This window comes from Chelon labrosus, assembly GCF_963514085.1.
Source record: "Chelon labrosus genome assembly, chromosome: 17".
Classification (NCBI taxonomy): domain Eukaryota; kingdom Metazoa; phylum Chordata; class Actinopteri; order Mugiliformes; family Mugilidae; genus Chelon; species Chelon labrosus.
The window spans coordinates 20,178,414-20,199,592 of NC_140350.1; the positions used below are offsets into that span (position 1 = coordinate 20,178,414).

At 41.1% G+C, this 21,179-nt stretch overlaps 2 protein-coding genes across 2 annotated transcripts; both read left to right on the top strand.

Moving 5' to 3' along the window:
* Positions 1–1,053: 1,053 nt before the first annotated feature.
* On the top strand, positions 1,054–12,381 carry ddx46 (DEAD (Asp-Glu-Ala-Asp) box polypeptide 46). Its single transcript, XM_084564113.1, has 23 exons — positions 1,054–1,202; positions 1,440–1,604; positions 1,965–2,087; positions 2,314–2,401; positions 2,543–2,711; positions 2,866–3,107; positions 3,217–3,327; positions 3,421–3,586; positions 3,762–3,882; positions 4,004–4,179; positions 4,289–4,410; positions 5,157–5,235; positions 6,612–6,694; positions 7,466–7,630; positions 7,761–7,923; positions 8,135–8,328; positions 8,553–8,690; positions 8,981–9,130; positions 9,248–9,475; positions 9,693–9,911; positions 10,032–10,176; positions 11,592–11,665; positions 11,793–12,381. Exons 1-23 carry the CDS (start codon positions 1,186–1,188, stop codon positions 11,838–11,840), a joined length of 3,186 nt encoding a protein of 1,061 aa, XP_084420239.1. The 5' UTR covers positions 1,054–1,185; the 3' UTR covers positions 11,841–12,381.
* A 227-nt stretch (positions 12,382–12,608) lies between these two features.
* cUnh5orf24 (chromosome Un C5orf24 homolog) lies at positions 12,609–21,069 on the top strand. Its single transcript, XM_084564636.1, has 2 exons — positions 12,609–12,862; positions 15,683–21,069. Exon 2 carries the CDS (start codon positions 15,686–15,688, stop codon positions 16,307–16,309), a length of 624 nt encoding a protein of 207 aa, XP_084420762.1. The 5' UTR covers positions 12,609–12,862; positions 15,683–15,685; the 3' UTR covers positions 16,310–21,069.
* Positions 21,070–21,179: the final 110 nt, after the last annotated feature.

Consider the following 21,179-nt stretch of genomic DNA (forward strand, 5'->3'; position numbering starts at 1 on the left):
ACAGAAGATGAATGAATGAATGAATGAATGAGCATTTTGTACAATGAAATGCATAAAACTTCTCAGCTTAATATGTAAAAATACATATTTTTTAAAAGAATACGTATCTTTTCATTATTTTTTAATATTATGGAATTGATTTTCACTATGATGACACACCAAAAATGTTTTGTTTTTGATTTATAACTCATGGCTTTACAAAAAGAAGAAGATATTATACAACTTATGCAAATCAAACACTATTAAATAAATGATAGAAGTGCCTAAAAAAGTGAGAGCTGGTCAAAAAATAAAAATAATTAGTATTAATTCTCCAAATACTTTTTCGGGCATTACTTTGTAACACATTTATTTTGACATTTGATGATGCTGACTCGATTTAGAATAAATAAAGACTTAGACAGACTTTATTTGTCATTTTGATTTCCATCAAAAAGAAATTTCGGTACAATGGCTCATAGTACAGCAGGAATATTTAACAGAAACGGTATGTACAATTTACAGGAACGTATATACAGAATAGAATAAATATACATCTAAAAAAAACTTAAAATGTAGATAAATATTATTGCACTTTTTTAATTGCAGGGTAATGGGAGTGGGTGGAGGGGGGTACTGTTTATAGTGCGTTGAGCAGTCTTATGGCATATGGGATGAAACTCTGTAGCGGTGTAGGCTGTGAAACCTCCTTCCAGAGGCCAGCAGCGAGAACAGTCCATGTTGGGGGTGTGAGGGGTCTGAGGTGATGTTTTTGGCCCTTGTCAGACAGCGTCTTTTGGCAATGTCCTGGATGGAAGGAAGTGAAGTCCCGATGATTTTCTCCGCTGTCCTCACCACCCTCTGTAGGGACTTCCAATCAGAGGTAATGCAGGTAAATATAGACTTAGTAAAGATGCAGTATTTAAAATTTGAAAAAAAAAAAAAATATATATATAATTTTATATAAATATTATAAATATTAAAGGACAGCTCTAGGAGTGCGTACCTCTGCAAGATCCTTCTGACCTCCCACCGCAGGGTGGCGCACTCCGCCTTTAGCCCTACAAGTTTGTGACTTGAACTGTCGCACGTTGTTTACGTAAGAGGTCAACGACATAAACAACCGTCCGACGCACAAGACTCGTTATAATCCGTGAACTAATTTGACTTTTATTTAAAAAAAAAACGTATCTTCGTGGAATCACAATGGGACGTGAGTCGAGGTACGTCCAAATCGATGCTTTTTCCACCGTTTTACCGCGACTGGCTAATTTTACACGCAAACTGTATTCACTTCTGTTGCTAAAGTTAGCATGCTAGCTACAGGGGATATCAACGCGCGTTAACCAAAAGTTGAGCTCATGTGTAGCCGTGTGGAGTGAATTAAACAATTTTGTTTTTTTAAATGCAGCTTTCTGTCGGAACCTTGTCAGCTTGTCTGTCTGTTGTTTGTTTCCCAGACATTACAGGAAACGTTCCGCGTCTCGGGGGCGGTCGGGCAGCCGATCCAAGAGTCGGTCCCCGGACAAACGCTCCAAGAAGGACGACCGAGACCGAAGCAGAAGAGAGAGATCACGGAGCCGAGACCGCCGCAGGTCCCGGTCCAGAGACAGGAAGCGAGCCAGGTGTGTGCTCGTTGTCGTTCTCCGTTTGCAAAAAGTTAAATGGCTGCTGTTTACAAATTGTGCGACGAATAAATGATTAGCATATCTTAATGAACTGCGTCATCATAGTAAACTAGTTCAGGTTGATTCGGGATTATTTTTAGTTTTACAAGCTAATAATACTTGATCAGTTCTCTTAACATTAAAGCTGCAAATTACAATAATAGAATTTCATTTTTAGTTGAGAGGATCTGAGTTTGTTTTCCATGCGTGCTAATATCCATAGCTCTGGTCATGTGATTGCAGCCGGGATCATGAGCTGAACGTCTCCCTCTTGTCATTTGGGCTTTTAATTGTCATGTGTTTGCCTTTGTTGCACAGGCGCACCAGGAGCAGAGAGAGGAGGCGATCCAGGAGTCGGGACAGGAGGAGGTCGGGCAGCAGAAACCGAGCCCGGAGGTCTCGGTCCGCCAGCCCCAACAAAAGCAGGAAAACAGATGAAAAGTAGGACTTTTTTAGTACATACTTTCCAGCTCTGGTATCAAAAACCCCTGGAGTCATCTAATGTGTTTTTTAGAAGCTAATATGTTTTAGGAACACGCAGGGAAATTGATTAATACCAATTTATGTACAAAGCTGTGCAGATTTGATCAAAATCAAGATGAACACTTCCCCTGCTTTGTTTGATCTGATCTCTTTCTTATTGTCATTTCTGCTATCTTTCCAACAGGCCGAGGAGCAAAGAGAAAGACATTCTCGAAGCTTTATCTGAGAAGAAAAAGGTCAAAGAGGAGAAAGAGGATGAAAAGGTTGAGGACGTAAGTTCACTTGTGTTTTTTTCTTTGCCTCTATGCAGAAATTTGAATTATCCCACTGTGCAGTCGCCTTCCCTCGCCTTTAAATTTCACCACAATAGTAGAAGGACAATAATATATATTTGATCTTTTGTGTCAATGCAGCAAGATTTTGACCAGAACAAGCTGGAGGAGGAGATGAGGAAGAGGAAGGAGCGAGTGGAGAAGTGGAGGGAGGAGCAGAGGAAGAAGGCTATCGAAAACATTGGCGAGATCAAGAAAGAACTGGAGGAGATGAAGCAGGGCAAGAAGTGGAGTCTGGAGGATGACGATGGTGAGGAAGTGTTTTGTTGCCGAGGACCCCTTGTGTCTGCGTCAGAAAGGAAATTCTTCATTCCATGATAATTATTTCTCCTCACAAGTCGTTTACAGTACAAGCTTTATATTCAGCTCTCGAATACTTGACTGTATTTGACGCTTCATTCCAGACGATGACGACGAGGGTTCGGCCCTGATGGAGGGAGACGATGACGAAGACGGGGACGCCAAGGGGGAAAAGAAAGATGCGGATATGAAGGAAGAGAAGAAAGAGGAGGAGGAGGAGGAGAAGGAGACTGCGATGGATCAGCAGGCCGAGGAAGACGACGTGGATCCTCTGGACGCTTACATGGAGGAGGTCAAACAGGAGGTGAAGAAGTTCAACATGGGAGCCATGAAAGGAAACGATAAGGTAAAAGAGCAAGGCCTTTTCGTCTGTATTGTCAAAAATCCTTTTTCCTAATTTTTGTCTACTAGTGTTGTGCTGAGAGATGCCAATCATGTTTTTTCATCTTGAACAGAAAGGAGCGATGACAGTAACCAAAGTGGTGACAGTAGTCAAAACCAAAAAAGGACCCCACACTCACAAGAAGAAGGGTGAGCTGATGGAGAACGACCAGGATGCCATGGAGGTATGTTTTAATACTGAAGGAAATGTGTTGATCGGCTTCCTCCTTATGGGATCACCTGCTGACTGTCTCAAATTTGTCTGTTGTGTTGGACAGTACTCATCAGAGGAGGAGGAGGTGGATCTGCAGACGGCTCTGACGGGCTTCCAGACCAAACAGAGGAAGGTCCTGGAGCCGGTCGACCACGGGAAAATCCAGTACGAATCGTACCGCAAAAACTTCTACGTGGAGGTGCCTGAGCTCGCCAGGATGACTCCAGAAGGTCAGTGAACACACCACTGAGACTAAGATTAATGTTAAAACGGCATGATCTGCACATTCTTAACTTTTATACACATTCCTCTAGAAACTGCCTTCTTGTAATCAGAATAACTATCTTTGTAAATCTAATTCATCCATCTAACATGTCACTGTTCTGTGTTGTTTAATGCGTACAGACGTCAGTGCATACAGGCTGGAGCTGGAAGGCATTATTGTCAAAGGGAAGGGCTGTCCCAAACCCATCAAGACCTGGGTGCAGTGTGGGGTATCGATGAAGATCCTCAACGCCTTGAAAAAGTGAGTCTGACTGATGGGATGAGCTTTTGCAGGGGTGGTATTCATCAATGATCTTGACATGTTCATGAAAAGATAAGACAAGACCCACATCCCATTAATTTCCTTCTCTATATGTACCCAGGCATAGCTATGATAAGCCCACGCCCATCCAGGCCCAGGCCATCCCTGCCGTCATGTCGGGTCGAGACCTAATTGGCATCGCTAAGACCGGCAGCGGTAAAACCATCGCTTTCCTTCTACCCATGTTCCGACACATCATGGACCAGAGGCCCCTGGAGGAGTCTGAGGGACCCATATGTAAGGAAACAGACCATTTCATACTTCGTTTTGGCATTTGAAAGACGTCACAAGAGTCATTGGAGGTAGTTTTGGCTAACACTTTTTTCTCTTTCTCTTTGTCCCACAGCGGTAATCATGACTCCAACCAGAGAGCTGGCTCTACAGATCACAAAGGAGTGCAAGAAGTTCTCTAAATCGCTGGGACTCAGGGTGGTGTGTGTTTATGGAGGCACCGGTATCAGCGAACAGGTGAACGCGCATTCCTTTTGCCTGATGGCTTTATTTTGCAATTAATTGATGTAAATTGAACATGATAATGGATACCAGTGTTTGTTAAAGCCAGAGGTTGCGCTAGACTTTTTCGTTGTTTAAAAATCCCGTCATAATCAATTTTTACCCGTCACTTTAATTTTTTTAAATGATAATAAAGACATATTAAATAGCATTTAATTTTCATTAAAGTTTCATTAACTTTAAGTACTTTTTTCAGAACAGTATTGACTTTAAATGGTAACAAAAACAACAACAACAAAAGTTTCGGCTGCCGACACGTCTTGTCTGTACTCAGAACGGGACTGCTAGCGTAAACCGCTCTTAGACGGTACCGTAAGGTTGAAGTGTTGGTGGTATGCAAATTCTATTTTGGTAGCCGTTAGCTGCATAGACATATATACATATATATTGTATATATGTCTATGGTCAACGGTTAGCCGAGCTCTGACGTGTGCATCAGTGTAATCGGTGCACCATGAAATCGTGGACCGACAAAAGTTCCGTGATGTTTGGAACGCAAACTGCGATGAGAGACAAGAGCCAATAAGGTCACTCGCCACCAAGTGGTCAGGGGTGTGAATTGCAATCTGTCAAAATGACGGATAGCCTTCAGATTTTTTCGTCACATTTAAAAAAACAAACAAAAAAAACGTCAATGACGGAAAATATTCGGTTAATGCGACCCCTGGTTAAAGCTGTTTGTCGTCGTTGCTGGATTGTAGATCGCTGAGCTGAAGAGAGGAGCTGAGATCATCGTGTGCACACCGGGAAGAATGATCGACATGTTGGGGGCCAACAGCGGTGAGTTCACACGCCCTCTTCTTCATTCTAGTAGCATATTAATACTAGGGATGCACCGAAAATTTTCGGCCAAAAAAACAAAAATGCACTTTTGGGCCATTTTCGGGCGAAAATTGCTGCGGTTGTTGCTTGCATCATCACAGCGTCCTGTTTGGGCCATGTTGTTTCGGCCGTGTTGTTTCGGCAATGCATTTTCGGTTTTTCGGCCGGAAAATTTTGGACTTTTATCGCCGAAACAACACGTGCAAGCAACAACCGCAGCAATTTTCGGCCGGAAAATGGCCCGAAAGTGCATTTTCGGTTTTCGGCCGAAAAATTTCGGTGCATCCCTAATTAATACTGATAAGCGGTTTTGGTTGGGGCTGAACGACTGATCGGTTATTAAACTGAATGTGTGATTGAACTGAAGCTTGACTTATATTGCAAAGTAGATCTTTTCTCCGTATCGTTCAGCCCTACTTTTGAGGCCTTTTTTTTAATGACTTTGCATGGATGAAATGTTGCACAGTATTATCACGTACATGATGAACCAAATCAGTACCACTTACTAAACTGTCGACATTATTTGACCACCTTTGGGATCAGTCATATCTACAAGACCTGAAGATCAGGGCAAGTACAGGTAGGTGGACCTGGTGCTGCCTCCACGGTTCCTCAGTATCCAAGCCGGGAATGATCACAGTAATCGATTAACTGTATTGTAATGTGTTTATTAGAATCTGTAATTGACTGTTTTAAGAATAGTCTACCTGCTCGACCAGGGATCTGTGTTGTTGCTTTTCCACATATAATGCATTCCTAATAATTTGTTAATCACATTAATTACTCTTCATTTGGAGGCCTCGTTGCTTCTGGAAATAAATCTAATTAAATAAGCCTTTACTGTGCTCAGACGTATGAATAAACATGTCTAGAAAATGGCTTACATTTTGTGCTGATGCTTTCATTGTGTGCTTTTCTTGAGAAATTCATTCTAGCGGCAGGGTTTTATTGTTTCCACACATGCGAGGTAATCTGTAATATGTTTCCCTTGTAGGTGAAAAGGCCCTCGGTCAGATAATGCTTGCTGGGGCTCCCTCTCTTGTATTGTATCTTGAGGCTGTTTTCTGACTTTTACAGGTCCCTCATGCCCCTGAGATGGTACGCAAGACCAGAGACAAGCAAAGAAATTAACAGTCTTAAGATAACGATAGAATAAAACCCTGGCCACTACTTAGGATGCCTTAATAATGTTACCTTGTTAAGTGACTGAAATGAGCTTTTCTGTGTTTGTTAGATTAGTTTAATTTGTTTTGAAGAAGGCATGATGCGTATTAAGGCTTGGTTTTGCCTCAAAGTGAACTGATTTCCTCTTGATCCTCTTCCTTGATGTTTAGGTCGGGTAACCAACCTACGCAGAGTTACATACGTGGTGTTGGATGAAGCAGACAGAATGTTTGACATGGGCTTTGAGCCACAGGTGCGTGCTACCCAAAAACGTACATAATAACACACGCAGTTTCTTGACAGCTTTACATGTTTGGCACAATCGGAATAGAAGCAGGAACAGATTCAAATACACCGATCGGGCATAACATTATGACCACTGACAGGAACCATCTTGTGACAATTCAGTGTTCTGCTGGGAAACCTTTGGACCTGGCATTCATGTGGATGTTACTTAGACATGTAGCACCCACCTAGACCAGACCAGACCAGACCAGGCACCCCCACCCCATAGCAATGACACTCCTTGATGGCAGCAGCCTGACACAGGCACACACACAAAAACTGTTTAGGAACAACTCAAAAAACATGAAGAACAGCACAAGGTGTTGACCTGGCCTCCAAATTCACTAGATCCCGAACTGATCAAGTATCTGTGGGATGATCCACAGAGGCCCCTACCTTTTAAGGCCCCCACTAACAACATTTTGGTACCAGACACCACAGGACACCCCCAGAAGGCCCATGTCCATTCTCTGATGAGCCACAACTGTTTCGGAGGCACAAGGGAGACCTACACAATATTAGGATGGTGGTCATAATGTTATGCCTGATCGGTGTATACTACTAATACATAATTAATTGTCATCCATGACACTTACATTGAAAACCAGCACAATATAGGAAATATAAGTTGGATCCTTGTCAGAAATTAAGAAGTGGATATGGTCGGTCATTTCAAATACCTATTTTCACCCTAACTAACAATAACGATGTTTTCCTAACTTCCTTCTTCCTCCACCAGGTGATGCGCATTGTGGACAACGTGCGTCCAGACCGCCAGACGGTCATGTTCTCCGCCACCTTTCCCAGAGCTATGGAGGCTCTGGCTCGTAGAATCCTGGCGAAGCCCATTGAGGTCCAGGTGGGAGGCCGCAGTGTCGTCTGCTCAGATGTTGAGCAACATGTGGTAAATCGTTTTGTTTCTTTCTCACTAAAAAAAAAACTTATTGGAAGGAAATATATATTGTCAGTTAAGATAGATTCAAGCACTAGATTACTAAAGTAATCCTTTTCACTTTTTGCATTTCTTCCTGTAGCTCGTCATTGATGAGGACAAGAAGTTCTTGAAGCTGCTGGAGATTCTGGGTCACTACCAGGAGAAGGGATCCGTTATCATTTTTGTGGACAAACAGGAGCATGCAGACGGGCTGCTGAAAGACCTGATGAAAGCCTCGTACCCATGCATGTCCTTACACGGAGGTACTAGGTCACGTTTTAATTCTGGACACCCAACTTCTTTGAGCTCCTCTTAATTGCAGTGCTACTTTAGTACCAAATTTCAGTGTTAAAAAAAAAAAAGGGAAACTAACACAGATTTTTGGAGGGAACCATTACTGCTTTCCTAACATCTATCTGTATTGGATCCATTCCTCATTTGTTCTCACACATCTTCAAATTTCCGTTCTCTTAGGAATCGATCAGTACGACAGAGACAGCATCATCAACGATTTCAAGAACGGCGCGTGTCGTCTGATGGTGGCCACCTCTGTGGCAGCCAGAGGCCTGGACGTCAAGCAGCTCATCCTGGTGGTCAACTACAACTGTCCCAACCACTACGAGGACTACGTCCACAGGGCGGGACGCACAGGCAGAGCAGGCAACAAGGTTGGTCACTTACAAGGAAACTCTAAAAAAAGGAATGGGAAGGTGGAAGAAGGCTTGAATTAACCTCTGTGGTTTTGCTACCCGTCATGAGTTCGTCAAAGCTATAGGGACGTAAAACTGAACTGATATCGTGTGTGTTTTAGTGCTTATTCGTAATCCTGTGCGATTACTAGAAATACTATTACAGTCTTGAGACATCTGCTGTTCTCTGCGTCTTCCCCCAGGGCTACGCCTACACCTTCATCACGGAGGATCAGGTTCGCTACGCTGGCGATATCATCAAGGCTTTGGAGCTGTCCGGCTCGCCTGTCCCGCCGGAGCTGGAGCAACTTTGGGCTTCCTTCAAAGATCAACAGAAAGCGGTGAGATAAAGCTGCAGCCCGTGGTGGAGGTTGAATTTTTAACAGATGTCATTACACTGAATTTATGAAGATTTATCATCTTTGTTTCAACTGTTTAGGCTAGTTTGTATTAATTTACACTTACATGACGCTATCTTACTGGTTTATCTTCACTGATAACTTGGAATGATGATCTCATCGCCTACAATTAATCAGGGTTCAGTCTGTGATGACCCAAAACAACCGGCATGTATTGCGATCATTAAATCAGCTTTTTTTTCTTTTTTTCCTCATCTCCTTCATCCGTACAGGAGGGTAAAACCATTAAGAGCAGCAGTGGCTTCTCAGGAAAAGGCTTCAAGTTTGATGAGACAGAACACGCCCTGGCTAATGAGAGGAAGAAGCTGCAGAAAGCTGCTCTGGGATTGCAGGACTCTGATGATGAGGATGGAGCCCTGGATGTGAGGAACCTTCTCATTTTTAAATACATATTATGCTGGATTGTCAGATATTTATGTCAGCACAGTAGGGGTACTATTAGTCACTTCTGGATGTACAAACTTTCCCCCCCTCTTCAGATTGAGGAGCAAATCGAAAGCATGTTCAACTCCAAGAAGAGGGTGAAGGATCTCTCTGCTCCCGGGGCGGCGGCGGGTTCAGCTGGAACAGTTGCCGCCACTGCAGCTGCTCCAGGAGGACCGCCAGGCGTCGGGCCTACATCTGCTGGAAACATTCAGAAACTGGAGATGGCCAAAAGGCTGGCGCTCAAGATCAACGCGCAGAAGAACCTGGGCGCTGAGGCCCAGGTACGTCAATCTGTTTTGCATACTTTTATTTCCCTCTGAGGAGTTTAAATTCTCAGATTCAATTCTTTAAAGTGTTTAATACTTTGTGTTTAGTGCCATTTAGCAAATGTTAGCATGCTAACCTCATGATAAGCTCTCAAACTAATGCCTCTTCTGTTTTGTTAGGTTATTTTTCCTCACTTAGACTAAAAACCGTCTTTTTTTTCTCCACGTGCAGGACGTGATGCAGCAGGCTACCAACGCCATCCTGCGCGGCGGCACCATCATGACGCCGTCTGTGTCGGCCAAGACCATCGCCGAGCAGCTGGCGGAGAAGATCAATGCCAAGCTGAACTACACCCCCGTGGAGAAGCTGGAGGAGGAGCGGCAGGCGGCTGAACAGGCTGAGACCGTCAAGAGATACGAAGAGGAGCTGGAGATCAATGACTTCCCTCAGGTCAGCGGGGCATTAATATCGACTAGAATATTTAGCAGGTTCTTCCTTTAGTTTTGTTTTTGGGATTGCATGTTTTTGCAAAAAGTCCTATAAGATGTTTCTTATTTTGTTCTTCCACAGACCGCCAGGTGGAAGGTGACGTCTAAAGAAGCTTTGCAGAGGATCGGTGAATACTCTGAAGCCGCCATCACCATCCGAGGAACCTACTTCCCTCCCGGCAAAGAGCCCAAGGAAGGAGAGCGCAAGATCTATCTGGCTATTGAGAGTACGTCAGTTTTTTCCTCTTATTTAGGAATTTATATATCACGACACCTGGTACGTGGAATAAAAAAAAAGAGCCCATGATGTATTGGTCAATAAGATTCTCTTCAGACACACTTGATAAAAACTAGTATGGGAGTTATCAAACATATTTGGACCCTGTAGACACATTTTCCTCAGGATGGGAACTCAAAAAAGAGACGGAGCAGAAGCTTCACACAGCCTGCTAAGTATGTTAAAGGGGAATTAACGTTTTTTACAACCTGGACCTTATTCCTGGCATAAAATCCGATCGTTTACTCACCCATATAACTTTGGTGTCATTTGGAGTCGTTCGGAAGATATTTAGATCCAACGAGGCGCCACGTACATCCATATAGTGGAAGTGAATGGGGCACCGAAACGCAGCCTCTAAATAACACATTATCTGTTGCGAAACTCGTTCATTTCACCAATATTTTGTTATGATACGCTAGTGCTATTCCCCGATCTAAATATCTTCCGAATGACTCCAAATGACACCAAAGTTAAATGATCGTGTTTTATGCCAGAAATAAGATCCAGTTTGTAGAAAACGTTAATTCCCCTTTAAAGGAGCAGTGCACGCTAAAATGCATTTTTTAACTGTAAACTAAATTATATGACTATTGTACAGATAAACACACTAACGCTAAAAGTGTGAATTTCAAAATGGCTCAATAACAAATCTACAGTTCGAAGTCACTCTGAGCCTTGCAAGGTCAACGCTCACATTGAGTCAGCCCTGTAAGACTTCACTGCGTCATGAAATTTATACTAAAAATAAACATTAACAAAGACTCGCCGGCCTTTCTTCTCGCATTGCCTCAGCACTGAAGGCTCTGCCAGACGACAAAGGCTGTGTAACGTTGGAGAGAATAAACAAAGACATGCCTTCTGACTTTGATCATTTTACGAGTGAATGTGGACGTTTGGGTATTTCGTCCGACGTCGTGGCGGTTATAAAATCGGGCTCCCGGTTGACATTTAGTCTCGAAGGCGTTTCAGTGACTCTTTCATCCTCGTTGCGCTCGAACAGAAATAGAAAAGTATACGAACGAGAACAGCTTTATTGGGAATTCAGCTGCATTACAACGTATTAAATGCTTCTTCTTTTTTTTTTTTTTTTTTTTTTTAAGCACTTTTCTAAATTATGCAGTGGATGGCGTTGGTCTCAAAGCAGTGGGGGAAATTATATTTTAATGAGGTAGAAATGTCATGGAGATTGTGGTGGGACATTCTGTAAGGCAATAAGTGCCTCTTGCAAAATACAAGTCCTCTCTTTTCTTTTATCGTCCCTTTAATCACCTCAGGGAATGAACTAATGCCTAATGAAGTGTCCTGTTTTCTGGGGGGTTTAATACAGCTGAATATTAATGTTTTGCTTTTGTTTTTTTTTAGGTGCAAATGAACTGGCTGTGCAGAAAGCCAAAACGGAGATTACACGGCTAATCAAGGAAGAGCTCATCAGATTAGTGAGTGTTTTGTTTTGTTTTTTTCTTTCTTGGTACTACATTATGAAAAGAGGATACATCTCAGGTGGCTATTAAGCAAATATCACTAAATTATAACGCCGTCCCTTTTTTTTTTTTCTCTCTGCAGCAAAACTCCTACCAGCCGACGAGCAAAGGCCGGTACAAGGTGTTGTAGAGGAGTCTCACTGGGGGCGCTTCCCATCCGTCAACAGGACGTCATCTCTGCGCTTTCATCGGAGTGGTTGAAGAATATTTTAAGTCTATATTTTTTAATAACGTCCCCTTTTGTCTCGTTCATTTTGTCTTTCTGGGTGATTTTATATCTGCGATCCTCAAAGGCCTCCGGTGTCATCAAACCTGCACAAACCTGCAACGAGCTGTCGGCAATATGTCTTTAGATATAAAACCCTGTTAATGTTAAGTTGTTGTTGTTTTTTTTTCTTTTTGGATTTATGTACAAGCAACATACCAGCCATTGTCTTTATGAAGAGGGGCTTAAATGAAAGATGTTTTTACTTTTCCTCACAATAAAACAATGCGTTGCTAAGGAAATATAACCGTGGATGTGTTTTTTTTTTTTTTTTTTTTTATTGTATTAACATATCTGTTAGGATGCTGTGCACTCGCATGGACTGCCACTGTTAATTATTCAGGAGCCTTTCGTTTGTATATTATTCATCAGCAGTGGGGAAGCGTTGTTTGGCTAAAGCATTAAAACTGGACTGTGGCTCAATTTCAGGACGATACCGCGAAGAATAAAGCAGATTTTTTTTGCAGCAGTTTGATGCAAATGAGGATTTTTTTTTCTCTCCAGGATTTAAAAAGCGAAAAACAGCGCTTGGATGTGAAAGTGGATCAAGGAGGGGAAGGAGAACGACCTCTTCTCATCCTCTGCTCGCCGCTCTGCGCATGCCCAGAACGCGCTCCCGTCTTATTAATTTTTAATGGAAAATGGCTGCGTTTCTTATCCAAACCGCTGGAGCTGGGAAATAAAGGCTCGCGTAGCCGAAACACACGCACGTTTTTCGCCGTCGCTCGCCGCGATTTAAACCCGATTTCGGCGACCGTTCGCCACCGAGCTACGGTCCCGTGGAGCGAAAATATTCGAGGGGAAATGGATCGACTCGCGCTTTGAGGGGGATGAAAGATCATTTTTCTCCTTAACCCTTTCTGCTCCGAGATCCGCGAACAATTGAGGTACAGTAACCTTAACGCTGCTGTATTTGCGTTAGTTGCACACGCTAAAATAAAAATGCAAACACTTAAATAACATGTCTGCGCACTTTTCTGCCATGTTGTTGGATATTTATTTCTAACAAAACCCCGTTATTCGGGCCGGAAGGAGGCGAAATTCAGCCATTAGTGCTGCACGTTAATGTTACACGGGGGTAAAGTGACATTAGGGTTTTGTCGTCTGGCACGCAAAGATGCGGGATCCATGTGCATATGTTTGTTTATTTATTTTTGTGAATGAATATCACTACAGGCGAGAGTATGTGATAGGAGAGCCCACGCCTCCTTGCATTGTGTTTCCTCTGCAGAAAGAGGCAAGGCGGGGGATTTATAATCAGCAGCAGCATCTGAGCATCTTATTTTTGGGAATTAACATATGTAAACAGTTAGACGTTATGTCGGTGTAATCACCGGCGCTATCGGGACCATGCCTCAGCCACTTCGGCATCACTTTAGCGAGGGTTTTGCTCTTGTGCTCATGCTCTTCAGCAAACTGAAGGGAGTGTCTTCATCCAGTTTGTAGCCCAAAACATTCATAATTAGGGTGTTTTTTTTGGAAAATGTGGATCTTTGGGAAAACTCTGAACCTGAACGAATAATAATAAAAACACACACACACACACAATCCCCTTGATGAAGAATTAGATTTAGGCTACCTTTACACGGAAACTATCTGAACCAAAAGCGCAAAAGTGGCGTTTCGTTTTCACTTTTAACTCCGCATTTAGACGAGCGTTTCTGAAACAATTCTGTGTTCAAACGGAAACGCAAAAGTGTGTGAAATTTCATACACATAGATGCAGTATACCGCCAGATGGCTAGGTGGCAACACTCCCAAGAGTGCCTGCGTAGAGGTATTTACTTTTCTTCTACTTTTCCACGCTTAGCGCGCGAAATACATTAACCAAAACAACCACTTGGATACAAATTATTGCGGCTAGGGCCTGTTGAACCTCCATCGCGGAGCTCGACATGTTGTTTACTTGTTTTTCCGGTCCTGTCGCATGCTTGTCACGTCATTTCTATTCGACGAGAAACGCAGTTTTGCGTTATTCACCCTTTGCACGGTGACGCGAGGGTGGAGCGTTTTTAAGATTTCCACTCTGGAGGGTGGTTTCACTTTTTTGCGTTTTCAACCCCCAAAAACGCCGTCACCGTCTAAACGATATAGGACATCCGATAAAATGTTTTGCGCTTTTCACCTCCAATCGTTTCCGTGTAAAGTGCCCCTTAGTTTTGACACTGAAAAGAATACAATCAAGCAGAGCAACATGAAATGATGTTTCATTTGGACTTTTTTTTGTTTTGTTATAAGACACATTCAAACTTAAAGATAAATAATAACTAAGGAGTTTAAATACCAATTTTGCCTCTTAAAATCAGGACATTCATTTTGAAGTTTTTAATTGTAAGTTTAAATTGATTTACTCTTGATTAACCCTGTTTTGGTTCCTTTGTAAAAATAAAATAAAATAAAGGTTAGTTTGGTTTTGAGTACGAAATAAGCTCTCTGCTGCCCCTTATGGTCACTGGAAGAGTTTAGCTACTGCAACTGCAGTTCTTCTAACTGTAATAAATCAACAAGCCCCTAATCATTTGGAAAGGGAACTAGAGTTGTGAAGCATCCACCTGATGACAGACACAAAAAAATAGCTGGCTTCTTTTGAGACATCAACCAATCATATGCGTTTGTTTTACTAGCAGTGGCGGTCGTAGGCGCTGGAGGGGTGTAGGGGCCCCGTGAAAGTCGTACATGCGCTATCCCCCCAGTCCAATCTAGCGAAATCTGTCATGGATGTCTTCTTCTTGGTTTGCCAGTCCTGATAGTACGCCCCTGTTCACCTGTTAACTTTTAAACAAACAACAAACATCAAGGAGTGCTTAAGCAAAACTTAAATGACGATTTGGCGCCAGTGCTCCCGGCCACGCTTGCCTGTTTTGTAACTTGAAAGACAGAGACAGCGACAATAGACCATAGAATGTGGTCGATCATTTTTTAACAAATCTCGATTTTTGAGGCGACAGCCGGTCGCGAGCGACTGATATAGCTGATTCACAAATGATACAAAGAGAGTTTCTCAAAGCGTTTACCACAAAGAAAACATCGTCGGTCACATTACTTCCTACTTCCTTCTGGCTAGTCCATCATGCTACTAGCGGGCTTGTAGTGTCGTCATTGATTGCATTTTCTTTTCCAATAAAGACCCAAGAAGAGCTAGCCCCGTCCGTACACTAACTTTTTTTTTGTTACATATTGCTTTTTTTGTTTTTTTGTTCTGAAACATTTGGATGCGAATTATAAAAGCTTGCTGCCTAGGCAACCAGATCCAGGAGTGTCTGCTAGCAACAAATTCTCAGCTACAAAGGCGATTCAGGAAGTGTCAGCCCTCCAACTTCAACTTTTTTACTTTAGCCAACGTGTTTTTAGTTGTATTCCTTACAGATAATATTACTTCAATGATGAAGACAAACTGGTTAGTTTAAAAAAAATGTGTCTGTGAACATCTCTATTTTCCAAACCTCATCCTTGGGGATCGACATCTCCCACACACTGGATGATAAAACATGAAGGACTTGAAACCAATGTAAACCCCATGCCTAGGAGATAGTTTCCAAGTTTCCTTTCTTTGTGAAAATATTTAACATTTATTGTCCAGCTGAGGACATTTAGCAGAGCATCAGCTCGCTTTTTCTTACTGCCCAGACAATATTACAGACTCTACAAAGATGTATAAGTCCTTTTTCTGTGTGTGATAATAAAACATTATTTCCAACCCCCAGCAGAAGATGATGCGCCAGGTGACAAGCAGCGATTTCTGCATAAATAGCAGACCGTCCTGTCTCGCAGACGACGGCCACCACCCCGCTTCCCACTTTGACCTGTGCACCACACAGGCCAACAAGTTCTACCCTCCTCCTCCGCCATCGTCTCTCCAGATGACACTTGCTCCCATGGCCTTACCTACCCAGAGCCACAAGCCCATGGTGTGCCAGAGACAGGAAGTTCTCGGGGGTGACCCCCGTTCGCCTGGAAAGTTACCAGGCATGAAAGGGTCTGATCAAGCGCCGGATGACGGCAAGAAGAAGAACAAGGGAGCGGGGAAGACGGGAAGACGCGGGAGACCTCTGGGAACCACCAAGCTAGCCGGATACAGAACCAGCACGGGGCGGCCCCTCGGCACCACTAGAGCTGCTGGGTTCAAGACGAGCCCGGGAAGGCCGCTCGGTACAACCAGAGCAGCGGGGTACAAGGTCAGCCCCGGGCGGCCTCCTGGCAGCATCAAAGGTCTTTCTCGCCTCAACAAACTGCCTTATAGTAACACCTGCAGCGGAGCGGCTTTCCCCTATCCGCTACCACACAAAGACATCCTCTGTGAACCTTCCTGCAAAGAGAAGACAACCAATGAGTAAAGGCTCCACCCTATTTCTACGTCACCCTTCATCACTGGAATAAGAGACATGCAGTATACGTACGGTTTTCCTGCCACATATCGAGGGTGACTGTAATCTTTCCCAGTCCGCTGTGAGGCTGAGAGGAGGAGATTTTCTATTAATCGTGTTGGTGTCATTTGTGTGCCTGCCCACCTGATATAATTGCTGTTTGTTTCTCAGTGCTACGGCTGGAGATCTATAGTGTGTGTGAAAGGTTTCGCTATACATTGAACAAGAGGTTTTTATCTAACAAATGTAGTGTTAGTTTAATTTTCTGTGCGCTATGGGTAGCATTTTAACGCCGACAAATAATAGAAGCAAAAAAAATAAAAAATGATGGGAAATCTGCTTGGGTCGAACAAAACCAGGACATCATGTGCTTTGAATGTTCATTACGCTAAAATGTCTATTACAGTTTGCAACAGGAAGAGTTTGTCTACTTCTAAGAGGAGTAAGTCTTCAATGGTACTTAAAAAAACTGACCAAAATCAAGTCCAATTACACTCGGCTCCAGATTTAATACTTTAAAATGACTACTCGTCCCAAAAATGCGTTACCAAACGTCACTTCACAAAAATGTCTACATATTATTTGCATGCAAATGTCATCAAAGCAACCCTACTCAGCTTAAAGATTGTTGTTATCCAAGTCTGAACTAAAGTTTTGTTTGTAATGTAATGTCTTTTACTCAAACATAAAAAAAAAAAACAGTGGACTTTGTTTAGTTGCCAAGGAGAAGTAGTTGCAAACTTGGTAATCATTTGGATGCTCAGTTCTTTTATGTCCTGCTTAATGCCGGATCACTTATTATTTATGGTAGTAAAATCTGAGGTGGTTAAACTTGGCTACTACATACACCCCGTAGCTGGGGCTCCCATACTCGTGGTGGAAATTGTCCCTCTTCTCTCTCATTTAGTCAGCTTGTGGTAGTGCTGGGGTCATTTTTTGATGCTAGTACAAATTTCAGCACACATAGCAAAATTAGACATTTTATAATGCACATTATTATTATTATTTTATTAATTTTGCATTCATTTGTCTCACCTTTAAAAGTACAATGCAGAACATTTGTCTCCCCCTACTGGCAGAGAGACTTAATACAAAAACACTGTTGAGATCAGCCACACCAGTGGTAATCCATGTTTCTCGTCTTTTTCAAAGACTGCAACTCCAAGTTTCTTTTTTTTTTTGGAGAGAGAAACCTTTGTGAAAGAAAGAGTCGACTGCTTTACTTAAACTTCTGTCACATTGTAGGTACAGTCGGTCACACAAAGCATTACTGTGTTAAGTATAGATTATTATATAATTTACTTAAATATTACAGTTGTCCCAGGACAGTGTACAGATTGCTGTTCAGAATATAGTCTTATCTATCATGACTATGAATGAAAAAATAAATTCCTGCACATTAATGTCTTGCAGTGGGTTATAAGTGTGAGAAGCATATGGAGCTCTTAAAGCCGCTGTGCACAATTATGAGACAGTTTTTTTTTACCATCATCACACAAAGAATTTATTTTTGAATCAAACTATATGTTTTATCAGTCTTTTTTTTTTTTTTTTGTTAACCAAATCCAATCATGTTTTTTTTTTTAAATGTTGGCATTTATTATGTGTTTTTTCCATTTTATTTTATGTACGTAACCCCTTAAAGCACTTGAAACTGATTGTTGGGAAAGCTGGTGTTGTTATGAGTTATTTAGGGCACACACAACAAAGAAATGAAGAAACGCTTTAGCTTAATTGGTTAAATAGTCTTGATTTTACAGCATGTTCAAATATAATTTAGATCCAAAATAAGTGTTTTTGACTTTTAAGTTTTTGTACTAGAACTGAACCTTATAACTTACTTTATTATGAGCATCCATCCATTTTATATTATACATACAGTAAATGGGAAATTCAAATCCAGAGGGTAGAGACATAAAATAGCTTCATTGAGTTGCTCTCTTACACCAAAATTTGAAATAGCTGAATTTGGTGCAATAAAACGGTGTATGTATGGTACTGTGTAAACTTTGATACTATCACTTTTTATCATTGTTGTATTTTTACACTCGTGTACAAGGCCTTCTATCACTTGTTTTATTTACATGCGTAGTGTTAACAGAGGTAATTGAAACGTCACGTACAAACATCCTTTTCCAGCCTCTTTTACCAAAGAATATGATCTTATCTAACTATAGATATTTAGGGAACATCTCACAAAATAAACTTAGCATGAAAGTTACTGTGTAAAATGTAAATGAAAAAAAAAAATAAAACACTATCCCCATAAAACATAGTATGACTGATGGGATTAAAACCTTTAAATCTGATACTCAAACCTAGCAGAAGTATGTTTCATGGCTGAAACTATTAAAAAGCCATTGTAAATTTCTTTACACACATCGTTTTTATATCCATCTGTTATTCTGCTTTAAAAGTGTGTCCTTTTATATATAATTCTTATGTAGCTGATACTTAACTGGTATTTATGTGTTGAGGTTATGGCTGAAGTTGCGCCTGGTTGTCTCATTTTCTAAAATTTGTGTTTTGTTTTACACAGTGTTTTGTGTTAGAATGGTTATGAAGTTGGATCTGGTTGTTTGTTTGTTTGTCCCCAACAGGATAATAATGCTTGTAGGATGTGCTGTTAGGTGGGTAGCCCTTTTTACACAGCAGACATTTTGATATGACACAGTAGTGGAAGTGTAAATAACATAATGAACGATGGCTCACTGTCAGACCTTTGTGACTTATTGGGACATTTGAGTAACACCTGCATCCTTTCTGTTAGAAATCAAAAATGGCTTCTTCATCTTTTAGCTAGCATCTGTTCAGCTAGCGTCTTTTAGCTAGCACCTTTTCAGCTAGCATCTGCAACTTGATGGGGATTTCTTAATGAAAAGCTGACACGTTTCTCCACATTATAGGCGAACTTGACATTTAGTCTTGTCTTTAAGTAAAATACAAAGTACATCTGATCAACATTCAACAGCTCAAATGAGTCTTTACAGTGTGCTAGTTTGCTGCTAGCTAGTGGATGTGATTGTAGCTAAGCTAGCTTTCTAGCTTGGGCTTGCTTAAAATTAGTTTGGATAAAGCTGTTAAAACTGGACATAACTGAGAAATTTAATACTAAAATTATGTGTGCAATTCCTAATTACCGTATAGATATTACTGTTTCCAGACACCCAACTTGAAATTGAGATTAACGTGATTCTTGGGTCAGAGCTACTTCATGTCACAAGATTAAACAAGTATTAAAAAAAACAAAGCTGACTTCGAAATATGTTGTGTTACTACAGATGAAATTTTATTTAACAGCACACATTTGTGGTATCAGTTTGGCTCTCTGAAGTGTATTGTTAAATGCTAACAAAAATGCTAACTGCCGTTGTATAAATAGTTTAATACCCAGTGCAGTAGTAGTATTCATTCAGCTTAGAATATGGAAAAAAGAATCTCCCAAGAACATGTTTCAGCTCTTTAGAAAGAGCTATGACAGAAACCCCTTTAAGTTACAGGTGTTAATGGAACCAAGGCTAACTGGAAGAAGTTTGACCTCTAAATGCTGTTGTTGTCGTCCTAAGCCTTGAGCTCTCCTTGAGATCTTTAAATGTGGACATGAAGTTGCAAAACTAGAGATGGAAGCGGTCGACTAATAACTATCATATGTTTGATGTGGTTACGATTTAAGTAAGAATTTAGGCAGGACCTTTTTTGTCTATCTCCACCTTGAATCTCTTACTTCCGTTTCACTACGTAGCTTATGTAAAATACTAAACGTAAGGACAAGGTGTTTGAACTTGTATCTTAATTATCTTAATTTCTTTTCCTAATTTAGTTTTCTTCCAATAAAGACATTGCAGGACTCAATAACAAGTGAATTTAAAGACATTCCTGGCATCTCTAACTGTAATATTTTAATTTAAATCTGTGCTGACACAAAGCACAGTTTAATTAATAGTTCTTTTCATTACAGTTCTTTTTTGTATCATCATATTCAGCATTCAATCAACACCCTTAAAAAAAAAATGTTACATCTCTTTTTTTTTTGAGACGATGTGAAGCCCAGTTATTCCTGAAGAGTGACCAGCGAAGCCTGTAAAGCTTTGTATAATTCCCACGTTATTCCTGCATGATTGTTGTGGAATGTTCAAAAGTTGTGTAATAAATCTGAAAGTAACACTGTCGGATGAAGTGTTTTCTTGAATTCTTTTCTTTTGGCTAGACATTTTCCACTGAATCATATTGCCCCAGTCAGGGAATTTGTACAGGCACCTCAGTGCTTAAGACCTCAAAAATTCTGAGATAGCAATTATAGTTAAAAAACTTAAATTTTACAATTTTATAGAATGTGGAGCTGATATAATCAAACAGAAAAGGGAACATATTTTCTCCTAAATGAATGCATCATGCTTCCTTATATTTCTGTTGAATTTGACTGAGTTGATCATTTGATTGCCTATCCAACAGTTAAGTCTGTTTCAAAAATATCTTGTAAAACTGACCGACTGGAAACAAAAAGCCACAGCCAGAGGCATCACGTTTTTAGGTTGTCCATGTGTGCCCACAGTAACTATGGACATTTGTGTTCAGATTTGGTCCAGTTGTTCACTTGAATTTGGTGCTCAAGGGTCAAATAGTACCCTAAGTACAACAACAATAAAAAAGAATGGAACTGTGATATCACAATATTGTGCAAACATGCTTGCACAACATTGTGATATCACAGTGATATGTATGATGTATGTGTAATGTGCATATATAAATGCACATTACACATACACATTATTTATCCACAACTATAATAATTATCCATAAGTATAATCCAACTGCAACTTTCTTTTTTTACATATTGCAT

Excerpts from the sequence above, each read along its gene's own strand:
- cUnh5orf24 (XM_084564636.1), top strand. The coding sequence starts at position 15,686 with ATGATGCGCCAGGTGACAAGCAGCGATTTCTGCATAAATAGCAGACCG.
- ddx46 (XM_084564113.1), top strand. Across the intron at positions 2,402-2,542 it reads AGGATGAAAAGGTTGAGGAC|CAAGATTTTGACCAGAACAA; the intron begins GTAAGTTCACTT and ends GTGTCAATGCAG. Across the intron at positions 4,411-5,156 it reads GCACCGGTATCAGCGAACAG|ATCGCTGAGCTGAAGAGAGG; the intron begins GTGAACGCGCAT and ends GCTGGATTGTAG.